The sequence below is a fragment of the Podarcis bocagei genome (genome assembly GCF_964188305.1).
Source record: "Podarcis bocagei genome assembly, chromosome: 1".
In the NCBI taxonomy this organism is placed as follows: Eukaryota; Metazoa; Chordata; class Lepidosauria; order Squamata; family Lacertidae; genus Podarcis; species Podarcis bocagei.
Genome location: NC_138125.1, coordinates 42,540,136 through 42,554,667, shown reverse-complemented (window position 1 = coordinate 42,554,667; position 14,532 = coordinate 42,540,136). Strand labels below are relative to the sequence as shown.

The 14,532-nt window shown below is 41.4% G+C and overlaps 1 protein-coding gene across 1 annotated transcript in view; it reads right to left on the bottom strand.

Annotated features, from left to right (window-relative positions):
- Positions 1-14,532, bottom strand: part of RYR3 (ryanodine receptor 3) — a 280,012-nt gene that overhangs the window by 176,817 nt on the left and 88,663 nt on the right. The window contains exons 6-11 of the mRNA XM_081207175.1: positions 12,708-12,820; positions 12,397-12,496; positions 8,416-8,509; positions 4,243-4,317; positions 3,570-3,726; positions 1,468-1,632 (exon numbers count right to left, since the gene is read on the bottom strand). Of these exons, the coding sequence (XP_081063301.1) occupies positions 1,468-1,632; positions 3,570-3,726; positions 4,243-4,317; positions 8,416-8,509; positions 12,397-12,496; positions 12,708-12,820 (704 nt within the window). The remainder of the gene's footprint in view (positions 1-1,467; positions 1,633-3,569; positions 3,727-4,242; positions 4,318-8,415; positions 8,510-12,396; positions 12,497-12,707; positions 12,821-14,532) is intronic.

The following is a 14,532-nucleotide window of genomic DNA, read 5'->3' as shown; positions in this document are numbered from 1 at the left end:
AGGGAGGATGGGGAATGACTAGTACCAGTCTTGATACAGATTCATACAATATAACATCCATATGATATTAAATAATACGGATAATATATTTAGCTTGAACACCAAATAGCAAGTTGGAATGGTTAGTTGAGAAAAGTGGGGAAACTGAGAAAAACTAAGTCATTTTCCATGCCTTAGAGCAGGCATGGCCAAACAGGCATGGACTACAGTTCCCATCATCCCTGACCACTGGTCCTGTTAGCTAGGGATGATGGGAGTTGTAGTCCCAAAACAGCTAGAGGGCCAAGTTTGGCCATGCCTGGCTTAGAGGAATGAAAACAAGCTGTGAGAATTTTCCTGTTGTGCAATGACTTAATACAACATTTCCATATTTATTAAACTTCAGTTCATTGTAATGTCCAAACAGGTAAATAATGGCTTGAGAAATCCCTCTAAACCAGCATCCAATCATTGTTTACAATCCTAGTTTGGAGGGATTTTTCAAACCACAGTTTCCAAAAATCAAAAAGCACACTAAACAATTATTTTACCGACTGGGAAGTTTCCTATTAATCTGGGCATGAGCAAGTTGGCTCATTCCTGATATTCCAAACCATAGTCAGAGAGTATAGTGTCTGAATGTAGCCAAAATGTTGATCAGGGCAGTATCTTAGATCTAAAGCCTACGATCTTCATTCCAAAATTTACAGTAAATTAAAAATGAGATACAGTCATATACATCCACAAAATAAAGAATAATATACTATTTCAGTTGTTTTAATAACTGAGATATGTCTCAGAAGACAGAACAAAGCATTTTCTTTCCCTGTTTCCACTTGGTATTTTAAGATCTAACGCCTCTGGTAAAAAGAAAGAGAGGAATGAGTGGGAGTTCCAAACACAGTTTCAAAACCAACTTACAATGCTGAAGGAAACGAGGCAGCTGCTGCTCATGGACTCTTTAGGAAGGCTCAGCTGTGCACATGCAATTCGTTGAACATTTGTCAAGGATTTCTACAGAAGGGAGCCCATGGGTGCATGCTGATGCACAGAGGCACATACTTAAATTGCACTGAAATCAAATATTTTGATCCTGGCACCATACTAGTAACACGCAGAAGGCCAAGTACAGATACTACATCAATACAAACATGTTAGGAGACAAGTGGACCCAGCACCCGAAAGCTCCACCTGCAAAATCCCCTGCTGTGTAACAGCTCTACAGTGTAGTAGAGCCACAAAGAGAACTCCCTGCATCTCACATTTGGGCATCCAGCCACATGGGTCCCTGGGCATTCATGCACGCAGACACCTTGCTGCTGGAGCACTTATCAAAACATAAAAATGGTGAACATATTCACCACATCTTAAAGGCTTATGTTTCTCCAATCCTTATCTCCAAAGAATTATGGCATTATTCAACATCTTTAATTTGGATGAGTGTATCTTAGAAAAAGAAAACAAAACAAAGCACAATACAATATTTACCTTTCTTTTTAGTGGTCCTAAACGAGTTGTTTTAGCATCCTGTGCTTTGTAAGTGAGCCACAAAGTGCTGGTTACATGTTGCACAAAACAAACAGAATCACCGTACTTTATTTCAGGAACTCCCATGCCATCTATGTCACGTTTGTGAGCAGAATCCAGTTTTTCCTTTATGTCACATAAGAAGAAAAAACAAGGAGGGGCTTAGATGAACATAAGGAACACATAATCTGGAAGGCACAAGCATTTTAAAATCTAGGATATTTCACAACTTCACAAATGAAAGCATAAAAAGGCAAAGTGCATTTTTTATCATTGCTGAAGAATACATTGGAGTAAGCATGCATTAGATTAGATTGTGAACTAGAAATGTATGGAGGACAGTCACACACTTCTGAATTAAGCAGGAAACACAGTGTCCCAAGTGTCATGTGACATTCAGAGATTTGATTGATAATTGCCCAAGTTGACACACAACTAAAAGTGACTATAGCTATGGAAATCATTTCTGCAACATGCTGGGTGTTATTTAAAAGCCATTTAATGTTAGCAGTATAGAACTGAACAGTGGGAACAAGAGTATTTTTTCCTCAGCGTATGATTCATTCTGAAGAACAGGAATTACTTAATAAAACCCTTTTCTTTCTTGGTCTCTGCAGTTAAAGGGAGCAGTCTAGGGAGAGACTGTGATGTTCAAGTCCTGTTTAAATCAGTAGGGCATAAGCAGTTATTTGTGTGTCAATGATCCATTGATTTCTACTGGACCAAGGCACGGCTACTTTTTGCTAAATTGCACTCAAAAGGTTGAATTAAATGGTTGCATGAGTAGAACACAGCTTGCATAATTGATCTTCCCCTCCACTCACTCTGTGGCCCCTGAAAAGCCTCCCTTGAGGCATGGTCCCCACTCCTGAACATTGTGGACTGGCCAAAAGAACCTTGCATAAGCAGAGCTGAGGGAAAGAAGGATCATTGTGTGAATTGCCTTCAACACATGTCATCAGTTACTTGATACAACCCAAAGGCAATTCTACCCAAAGGCAATTGTGTGAGTGGGGAAAAAGGGGGAGATTAAGCTTTTCTGGAAAAAGAAATGCATTACAAAAGAAGACAATTTAATAATTGTTGTCTTAATTCTCTTTTTCACTTGAGTGGATTATAGCTGTCACATTTCATTGTCAATTGAAGACTAAGGAGATAACACTGTCATGCTCAGATAAAATGAAATGAAATTTCACTATATTCCTTAGGGATGCTGTTATACTATGCCATCGCAAGCTGTTGGAGATTGCTGTGTGAATGTTTGCAGTCAGAACAAAAATATTAAGAATATTTGCAAAGATTACAAAACTCTGTCTGAAGTGAAGTGGAATATTTTCCATGTCACATTTTGAAAGTTAAGTGATTTTTTGCTTCTTCTGACCACTCGGCACAGAGTACAATTACATTGGCTCCTCATTACGAAGTCAATAAAACATACTTTAAAGCATATTTTAAATCTGATATGCCAAAAGCTGTGCCCGTATCACGCTGACCTCCCTGCTGCCTTGTCCCTCTGCCTCTTGACATCAACCTCCATGTTGGGCAGTGAGGTAAACAATGCTGCAAGCCTTACAGTTGCACATCATAGATATTTATCACCTCAGTCCTTCACAGGAGGTTCGTGAAGAAAAGCAGGACACTGAGCTGGCCAGATAGGTCTACAGTTCACCATTAGGGGCCATCACTTGTTACAAACAGTGTATTACAGAGGCAGATCAAGTCTTGTGCTTTCCATTTTTATTGTGGTCAGCTTTCAACACTTTTATTATTTCTTGTAAGAAAGCAAAAGCTGTTTTTTAAATCCCTTTGGGCACTACCCACCCACTTTGAATGCAAGGTCCACCCCAAAGATTATAAAGATAGGGATATGATGTCCCAATTTAAAGAGAAAAGGGAGAACAAATCTGAGAGGGGTTGAACACCCCCCCCCCCCGCCTATGATTTCCATTTCCCCTCAGTAAATTTTGACCATTGGCATTATGGCCTTTTTGGTTATGGGGTAGTATTTATTTAGATAAAATATGAAGATTTTTGTAACCATTTGATGTAGAAAACAGACTTACTTTTGATGCTCTAAAGCAAAAGGAAGTTGATTTTGTGTCAGCTTTTTCTTTGTCTAACAAGACAAGACCCAGGTCTTCAGTTAGGGCCAAAAACTGCCCCGTTGTAATATGTCGAAGGCGAAAAGGCTGGCCCCAGCGGATGTTACTTCCACTCCAGCTAAAAAATAGATTGAAAATATTAATTTCATGGTCTGAGTCAGTCGGAATGAAGATATTTATGCCATGATCCAGTAATAATTACACAGTTTTAGCACCCACAGATTGCTATGAGAGAATTAAATGCATGTTTAACTCACTAAAATAAAAATGTTTAACTCTGCTGAATCTCATTTCAAACCGAGTTCTTCCTCAGGGGCACTCTTGTACAATCAATATCACCTGCTCTATTTACACGGTTGAAAATTAATTCAAATGTATTTTTTTTCTTGTGCATGTCTCCTGCCTTCCCACTTTTTCTTAGATCTTAATTCAAAAACCGAAATGCCTTATTGTTCATAGTTTATCTACTTTTACCCTAATGGTAAGACTGATTTCATTTATTATTAAATATCAATTCAGTAAATAACATGAAAGTGTTTAACCCTGCCATTTAACAAGACAGAACCAACAACAGAAGCTCTGTTTCAAATTATTTTAGCAGAGAGATAATACATTTTTTGTTTGTTTAAATTACCTTATCCGAAGGGGTTCAACTCTCCACAGTGACCTTGCACGGACACCAGCTCCCCCTGCTTCAAAAAACAACCGCCTGCAAAAAAAGGTATTTTTATTTTTTTAAAAATAGATTTTACAAAAAGTCCCATTCACTTATGGACAACTATATTCCAATTTCAGTTGAATCAATGGGACTGAGATGAGTCTGGGAGAAATGCTGAGGCAGTTTGGCTCTGTTCCCCAACCAGCTGTCTGGAATTAAGCCCAGGTGTCCTGAAGAATTGCAGGAATGGAAAAAGAAAGGTGTGGGACGAGCTCTTTCTGCTTCATAAGCAGCCAAGAACACTGAGGTAGGGGGACAGAAGGATCAAGCAGATGAAAATTGTGTGAGAGTAAAAACGACAGTTATGCATACTGAGCAAGGAAGATTGTTAGTTGATATGTAGGAGGGAGTGGGGACGCGGGTGGCGCTGTGGTCTAAACCACTAAGCCTAGGGCCTACTGATTGGAAGGTTGGCGGTTCAAATCCCCACAACGGGGTGAGCTCCTGTTGCTTGGTCCCTGCTCCTGCCAACCTAGCAGTTCAAAAGCACGTCAAAGTGCAAGTAGATAAATAGATACCGCCCCGGCAGGAAGGTGAACGGCGTTTCTGTGCACAGATCTGCTTTGCCAGAAGTGGCTTAGTCCTGCTGGCCACATGACCCGGAAGCTGTACGCCGGCTCCCTCGGCCAGTAAAGCGAGATGAGCGCTGCAACCCCAGAGTCGTTCGCGATTGGACTTAACTGTCAGGGGTCTTTTACCTTTTTTTTTTTTTAAGGAGGGAGTAGGGAGAGGCAGATTGTCCTTGAGGCACCCCTATGATCTGTGAAGAGCCACTTGTGAACCCAAGAGGCCCAGGTCACATCCTCTCTAACAAAAGAAAGGCCTGAGGGCACTCTTAAGGGTTGTGGTTTTGTGGACTCTCAAACCTCTACACCCTATTTGTGGGCACAGAAAGGAAAAATATATATCAAGGGTCACCATTAGCAGTGGTAGCAGTAGGACTGCATTGTTCATACTCTCCTACCTACCTAAAAGACGTATCTGCATTAAAAACCATGTGGCACTACTCTGATACTTTTCATACCAAGGATATGTATGTTAGACCACTGGAAGCAGAAATTTGAGCTACAGCTGCTAGAAATCAGTAGGTATAATTTACCTCAAGCAAGAAAAGATTGAGTTTACACTTAATGGTTGTGATTTGATTGATTTGTTTGATTGTATTTCTATGCTGCTTTTCATGCAAATGAGTTTCAAAGCAGCTTACAAACAAATAACAATAATGTAATAGAACACCACAAATACAACATAAATCATATAATGAGCAAACTATACAACACTGTTAACAAATCAGCAACTAAAAATAAGCTAGACATCCACAATTACAACAAAAGTTTTATTATATGATTTACAAATCAATATGACATTTAGAAACAATATTAACACCATTAACAAAATAGCAACTAAAAAAAGGAAGATAAGGACTTCCGGGTTAGCACGATCAGCTAATGGCGGATTCCCTCCGAGCTCCGGAGGGAATCGGCTTGACAGGGGGCTGGGTCTTGCCGTGCCGGCGACACGGGGACCCTTAAAAACCACGGGCACGGAGCCCGTGGACATGGTGACTCGGCGGGCACCGTTAGCGCCCTCCCGACTCATGAAGGAGCCTTTTTAAAGGCTACGGAACGGGTGCCGGGGAGCGGCGTGGTGCTGTGAGTCTTCTGCTTCCCCTGCCGAGCGAAGCCGCATGCCATTTGTCGGAGAGCGCTGACTTCTTCCTGCTAAAATTTGGACTTAAAATCAAGAACAACAACCCGTGAGTAATTTGGAAATTGGATTACAAATAATTCGTTCGTGGATTTGGTACGAGCGGGGGAGGTGAAAAAAAAGGGAAGTCCGTCTCCCCCCTATTGTAAACAGTTTAAAGCAAGGATCTGTCAACTAAGGTTGCGAGAAGAACTGTTGTGATTGGATAAAAGATATAAATTCCACGGATTTAAAAGTCTAAGCTAATGTGCTGGAGGACAAGAGTTTATATGTTTGGATTAAGTACCACTTTTCTCAAGCCCGGGAGTAACCCGTGAAAAGAGCCTGCTGAGGATCTACAGAAAACTTTTGACAGCTGTCAAATTAGCTGTCAAAGTTGGGAAAAACCGAAAGCCTAAATTTTAACCGCTTATATTGCTACAAAATATTGAAAGTAAAGAAAGATTGATACAAATAAATCTGACTTTTGGATCGGAAGGGAAAAGAATACTAAGTAACCAGAATCCCTCTAGAGGGGATTCTTGGACATTACAAGAATGGAACTAGGTCGGGAAATACGAGCTGACTTGCAAGAGCTTATCTTTCTCATGGGAAAGCTGTGAGAGATGATCGAGCAAGGCCATGTTTTGTCTACAAGTCCTACAAAACCGAAGTCAACAGAAAATATACCTACTGAGATGGAAAGGGACTTGATGTTCAAAACACAGGCAGCTGGACAAGAAAAGAAACTAAAGATTGAAGAGGAGGAAAAGACACCTGCTGAACAGGAGGAGCAGAAAGAAGGGGTGGCCGAAATGTTACAGAAGACAAATAAGAGCCGGAGACCTGTCAAGATGAACTCTAATTCGACCAAGGTGAAAGCTGGACTATTTGGGACATATAGACTCAAGAAACAGAGCTGGAGCTTCAACTTTAAACAAGTAGGCCTGGCTGGAAGAAACATGGTCAGTACTGAGAAGGTACCTCTTAGACCTTGGGTGTTTAATATGAGAGACCTCTGAAGAAGCCGGCTGAAAGGGACTGAGAGAGATTTGAGAGCCTCGGACGTAAGGTCACCAGGCTAAAAAGATGGACTAACTGGACTTTGGTTTGGGATTGAAACCGGGGAGAGAAGGGTGGGGTTTAGAAGTCCAAAGGGTGCCTGATTTTTACTTTGCAGTGTAAAAATCATATGTTCTTTATTATTATAAGAATGGGGAATCCGTGGATGGGAACTAGGGACAACCTTAGGAAAGGTATCTCTTCTTTTGTTTTTATATCTCTCTTTTCTTTTATCATATATGAGTAAGGTATATATTTTAAAAATTGCTAAATAAACTAAACTAAGGATAATAATGAACTAAGGTTTAAACCTATTACAAAGAATTATATTAATAAATTATGGTTAAGTAAATTAACAAATTATGGTTAGGACACTAAGGATAAAAACTTGTTTGAACAAACAACTGGAGTTGGAATACAATAAGGGGAGGCGTGGGGAAGTCATGAAAAGAAGCTACTGAAAATGAGACCTAAAAGGTGGAACCTTTTTTTGTTGTTTTTTGTGTTTTCTTTTGTTTTTCTGTTTTGTTTTTTGTAACCTTTTGAAACTTTAATAAAGATTATTTAAAATAAAAATAAAAAAGGAAGATAAGTGCTGTTAAGTTCATAAGCACTGTGGAGATGTCCTATTGGACTAGGCAACATGCAACCAAGTTTAGCAAGAGGTAGGACTACAATCTAATAAACTGAAACCTGTTACTAATGCCTACTGTAAAGAATAAACATTACAGAAGCAGCATCTCTATTCTAGCACCAGGTGCATGTATCTCAATAGTCCTAAAAGCCCCACACTCAGGGGCATGATGGCAGAATGTCTCCATTCTCTCTCCCCTTAGGAAGTATGCTGGTCTAGCAGCAGTCCTGATACAGATACAATAGCAGCAATGCCTGCCTGGAGATAGAACGAGGCTCTTAACTTTGAAAAATATGGCATTTACTGCTGAGCAAATGTGTTTGGGGTGTGAGTCATTTTTACGTTCCTTAATGCAACTTATACCTGGACAAAATCGTAGCATCTTATCTTTCTAGTGAGTTGTAAATATGCCTACGGCACTATGACAATTCTTCCTTTTTCTCTCTGCATCCAGCCTGAATAGTACTGCAAGGATATAACTGCAGTGAAAATCTGGCACATTTTCCATGCACTGGGCAAAAACAGCAGATATTTTGGAGTGCTGCTGAACAAGCACTCTCTCTCTCTCTCTCTCTCTCTCTCTCTCTCTCTCCCCCCCCCCCCCCCGTCCACCCTCTCCCTCTCTATGAAGGCACTTTGGGATTTTCAGCAATAAAACAGTGCGAAATTTAAAATGGAAAGTATATTAAATATACATCATAACTCACTTGTGTGGTGAATCATTCTGTTCTGCAGATGGAATTGTTAAACACTCATCATGGCCGTGAAACAACCGTAATACATGCCCACCGAGTAAGTATCCTAGAAAAGAAGAATATTCCTCATTAATTTTGGCAGAATAATAAGTAACAGGTGCCTGGGAATCTTAAAATCTGGAAGCAGATATGTAAATCTTAATGTGTAGCATAGTGGCTAAAAGGGTGACCAGGAAAGTTCCTGGTTCAGATTCCCCCACCCCCCTTAGTGATGAAGACACCAGCCAACCTTAGAGATGTACAAATGTCACAGTAAACCATTGTTTAATCTGTTGAGAACAAGCTGCAATGAGCTTCTCTCTTCTTGGTGCAACTGTTTGGAAGAGTGTGGAAGTTTTCCATTTCCATTTATTAAAGTTAACCCCAAGCTGCCATTTCACCTAACCTAGAGATGGAATAATTATTATTGATCCATCTCAAATTCATATGTGTTCATTAATAAGTCTATTTTGTCCCATTTCAACATTGGTCTATGGATTTTTTAAATAAAAAATCCATACAACAATTCTTATTTAAAACCATGTATTATTACAAACTATCTATTCAAGTTCATATTTTATCTCCACATATGCATTTCTAAAAGTATTTTAACCTAAATACAGTGGTACCTCGGGTTAAGAACTTAATTCGTTCTGGAGGTCTGTTCTGAACCTGAAGCACCACTTTAGCTAATGGGGCCTCCTGCTGCCGCTGTGCCGCAACTGCACGATTTCTGTTCTCATCCTGAAGCAAAGTTCTTAACCCGAGGTAGTGTTTCTGGGTTAATGGAGTCTGTAACCTGAACTGTATGTAACCTGAAGCGTATGTAACCCGAGGTACCACTGTATGTATTTTGACACATTTTAGCATTCTCCTTGAAACAAGAATTGTAGCACAAAATTCAGAGGAGAACAAAATCCTAAGAATAGTTACTTTCTACACCTGGTATTAGCCTGGAAAGTGTGAATTAGGTTGCTTCACTCGAAAATGCAGACCGAACAACAGTCTCCTTCAGCCCTGATCCCAACCCAAAAAACTGTGGCTAGTATTAAATGTCATTTGTTTTAAAGAAACCAATTTTAAACAATGGGTTTGTTGGGTTCTTGACTAGGGCTAGAGAATAAAATGGAAGGGAAACTCTCTTTCTCTAGAACAAAAGCCTCGCTTAAAAAAACACACACAGAAAAAGACAAGTAGGTTAGATGAGCAAAAACCAAAACATCTAGAATTATTCTTACTGTAGAGTAATAATTCTTCAGGAAAAGAAAAGGTTAGCATATAATAGCATAAGTATCCAAATTACTGAAATGTGTCAGGGGAGGCATGATTGATAAGTAAAGTCACCCCCTTTCACAAGAGGAATCATTTACAGAAAAATCAATACTACACAGTGGTAACATTTGTTTGGGAAAGGGTAAACAACCTGGCTGTTCTATAGATTTAGATTTTAATGGAAGGCAACTTTCCAACTCATTTAACACAGAGAGACAAAATGAAGGCATTTTTTCTCCAGGGGGTAGGGGGAGGTGGGGGCAATTGTTCATCATCATCTCTATATGAACTGTCCTAAACTCACTTGTTGAATAACAATCAAATTAATATTTATTTTAAGACAATTACATAGGAAATACCACTTGAAGGTGTTAGGCACTTGCATATTTCAACACCAAATAGCTGAAATAATTCTGGATTCAAGCCTAATGCTACTTAAATCAACAATCAGGGGATTTTGAACTGCCAAAGACTCATGGTTTTCATAGCTGTTTTCCCCTTGGCTCCTGGGTATGGCTGTTTTCCCAAAGCCAGACTTTGCCAACCTGGTGCCTTTCAGATGTTGTGGACTACATTTCCCATCAGCTCCAGCCAGTCATGCTGGCAGGTTTGCAAAGGGTAAGAAACCATGTTGGCTCCATTAGAAAACCTTGTGTGGGCTCTAGAATGGTGTGGGCAGGCTCATGCACTTAAAATAAAACTCTTCTATGTGGACGCAGAAAAACTGATAAAGTATCAGCACTGTGGATAGAGTATCTTTTTTAGAGGTTTTTTTTTTAATGTTCTATTGGGAATTTCCCCTATGTATATACAGTGGTACCTCAGGTTACATACGCTTCAGGTTACATATGCTTCAGGTTACAGACTCCGCTAACCCAGAAATAGTACCTCAGGTTAAGAACTTTGCTTCAGGATGAGAACAGAAATCATGCTCCGGCCACGCGGCGGCAGCAGGAGGCCCCACTAGCTAAAGTGGTGCTTCAGGTTAAGAACAGTTTCAGGTTAAGAACAGACCTCCGGAACAAATTAAGTACTTAACCAGAGGTACCACTGTACCAAATTAAATGAAAGCAGGACTTTTCATAGCAATCAGAGAGTAGGATCTCTTCCCATCTAGTTTTTTGCACATTTCTTGGTTTCTCTCCCTCCCTAAGAATATCCATGGTGCTTCCTGCAAGCCAACATTGAAATTGCTCCAAACAAAGCTGTTCTCAAGTACTCTCATCGGCACTGCAATGCCGTACTATGATAAAAAGGTACAAGTGGGTTGCTTTTTATGTGCTATCAGGATGTGACTGATGGCTTATGAAACCTCTGTACTGAACGTAATTATGACATTAATGAAGTCTTGTTGCTGAGTAATGATACCTTTCTGTGAATTAGCTTGCATTTCTTTCGTGTCTCCATTCTTTCCCTGTTTTCATTCACTGGTATCAAAAAGTATCATTTAAATGTCACATGGCGACATGCAAAGTGCTGGGAGCAATTGTGCACCACCCACACTCCTTTTCCCCAATCACTAGTTAGTGATTCACCCAGAAGTGCAGAAAATCTACACCTGCACACAACTCAAGTTATATTTAAAACGGGGCTGGTGTTAAAAATGGCTCAGATAATAGGATGGGAGTACTGGGACATTTAAAATATCCACCATGTCTAGTGCTACTAAAATGCTGAAAACAAAATGGTTTGAAAGTGTTCTCAGTATTCACTTCTCACAGAAAGATGCCAGGATTCTATCGTCCTAAAATCCAAGCTCTTATTTACATAAACAGAGAGAAAATTGAAATTTAGACTAACTGTGAATTTCTCTTAGAGGGTGAGGCTGGGAAACATTCTCTGGAAAGGATGGCTCTTCCTACTGGGCTTCACAGGGTGTTTTGAACCTTTCACCCCCTCTTCCATGGGGGGAGTTTTCCCTCCCTCCAGACCTGACGTGCCTGAAGTCTGTGCCAGATGGGTCTTTTATTTTCTGCTAAATTCCCTCCATGGGGGGCTGATTCCATTCTTGTGTGAGTCCTCTTTCCTTCACTCTCATGTTGGTTCTCTCCTCAGTGTCCCTCACTAAAAATGTGTGTGTGTGCGCGCGCACGTACACGTGCACGGGGGGGGGGGCTTTTAAAATGCTGATAAACATTTTTACAACATGGGGGTCCCTTTAGTGAAAATACTAGAGAGCATCTCTCTATTCTATATCCATTCTGGTCCACTCAGCAAATGTAAAAAAGTTAAAAGGTAAAGGACCCCTGGACGGTTAAGTCCAGTCAAAGGCGACTATTGGGTTGCGGCACTCATCTCGCTTTCAGGCCAAGGGAGCTGGTGTTTCTGGCCAGCATGACTAAACCACTTCTGGAGCAACAGAACACCATGATGGAAACCAGAGTGCATGGAAATGCCATTTACCTTTCCACCGTAGCGGTACCTATTTATCTACTTGCACTGGTGTGCTTTGGAACTGCTAGGTTGGCAGGAGCTGGGGCAGAGCAACGGGAGCTCACCCCGTCTTAGGGATTCGAACCGCCAACCTTCCAATTGGCAAGCCCAAGAGGCTCAGTGGTTTAGACCACAGCACCACCCACGTCCCTTCAGCAGATGCAATCATGCTTTTAGTAGTGGAAACTGTGCAATGTTACAAATTAAAACAGTCATTTTAACTGGCAGGATAAACATAATTCAACAAACCTTCTTCAATGCTACTTCCTGAACAAGTGGGATGCACATTCCATAGTGTTTGCATAAAGGAAGCATCCACCTGTATGTTTCCATATGCTACAGAGAGATGCTGGAAAAGAAAAACAAAATTCTCAGTGAGCATAATGGAAATCTGTTTGAAAATATTTTGTAGGAGAAACACTCTGACCACATTTCTGTGAGGACAGAATCATATGCACAGGAAACATGCAGTTCAGAGCTGGAAAAATGGGGGAGACATGGACGAAAAGTGCCAAGATAGACACGCATTAAAGCTATCATGAGGATTTGTATATGCTTACCAGGTACCTTTCGGAGGACACACTAACCAGGATAAGATCGTCTCCAATTCGTACCTTTTCTCCTTCAGACCTTTGTTTAGAAGCAGGATGTATGGTCCACCAGCATGCCTCACCTACAATGTGTATAAAGTGCTTACGTTAGCTCTAATATGCAATAAACAACAGGCATTTATCAGGTCACTTTATAACAACAGTCTTAGGATATTTATACAGTGGTACCTCTGGTTAAGAACTTAATTCGTTCTGGAGGTCTGTTCTAACCCTGAAACTGTTCTTAACCTGAAGCACCACTTTAGCTAATGGGGCCTCCTGCTGCCACTGTGCCACCACTGCACAATTTCTGTTCTCATCCTGAAGCAAAGTTCTTAACCTGAGGTAATATTTCTGTGTTAGCAGAGTCTGTAACCTGAAGTGTATGTAACCTGAAGCGTATGTAACCCGAGGTACCACTGTAAAACTAAAAGATTCCAATAGTACAGAAGATGGGTCGCTTCCAAATGACCATTTATTGAGTATTCATCCAGATAGGTTTGCACAAAATTTGCAGGGAAGTTATATGACATTGTAACAAAGAACTATTACCCCACACTTTCCAATGCATTGTCTTGTCACTTTTTAAAAAAACAAAGTCCAGAAAAAGTCTCCTAAACTGATAATGAGCTCAGTCTAGTTCAAGGCAATCCAAATTGATATGGCCCCCGTTCCACTCTAAACAGAGACATATAACCAACCCCTTCTTGCCCTGCCTCCCTGCTGCTGCTGCTGCTACCGCCGCCACCAAGCCAATGCTCTTAACAAGAAAAGTTTATTTCCTAGAGCAGTGTTTCCCAACCGGTGTTCCCCGGCACACTAGTGTGCCGTGAGACATCGGCTGGTGTGCCGTGGGAGGAAGGCGGGCGAGTCGGGCGGTGAGAGGCGGCGGCGGCGGCGAGGATCCGTGTAGAGCCGGGGGCGGCTCCGCGGTGGTGGTGCCGAGCGGCGGGGCAGCGCGCGCAAAAGGGAGAAGCGCGAGACAGCGGAGGAGGAGGAGGCCGGCATGTCCGGGCAGCAGCAACAACAACAGCAGCAGCAGCAACTCCCGCCGCCGCCCCCTCCTCCGCCCGCTATCGCCGCCGCCTCAGCTGCCCTCGCTCTGCTGCCTCCTCCCACCCCGGCAAGGGGGAGGGAAAAAACTTTCATTTTTGTGCGTCCCTCCCGGCGTGACGCTGCGCGCTGACGTCACGGGGCGGGGCTTTAATGGTGGTGTGCCGCGAGATTTTTTTCCGGCTAACAGGTGTGCCGTTGCCCAAAAACGTTTGGGAAACACTGTCCTAGAGGTTCCCAGCAGTGGCTTGTTGTTATGGCAGTGCCAAGCACCTGCCACAAGGGTGAAAGAGAGATGGGGGTACCAATCTTCCCAGCTGTTTGTTGCTCTGTGCGTATCTGGGTGGGGAGCAAATAGTTGCTCTGATTGTGGAGATGGAGAGTGGCTGTGTGGCAGTGCTGAGAAGAGGTATGGCTATACTTAATATCAGAAGTGATAAAAGAACATAATTGGTGGTATTATTATTATTGTAATTTGGAATGATTGGATTGGATTTGTCATTAATTGGAGGATTTTATTTAAAATGAACAAAAATTATTTAATAAAAAAAGAAAAGAAGTGATAGCTGCTACAGTCCTGCAGAGGCTTCTCACCACATGACCATTCTATTTAGGGCTCCTGGCTGAATGAGATCTATACAGTCAAACTGAAACATAACTGTGAGCTACTGAAATCAATGCATATCCTACAAGAGCTGAGCAACTGTATTTAGGGCTGAACCCTATATCTGATCAAATGTTT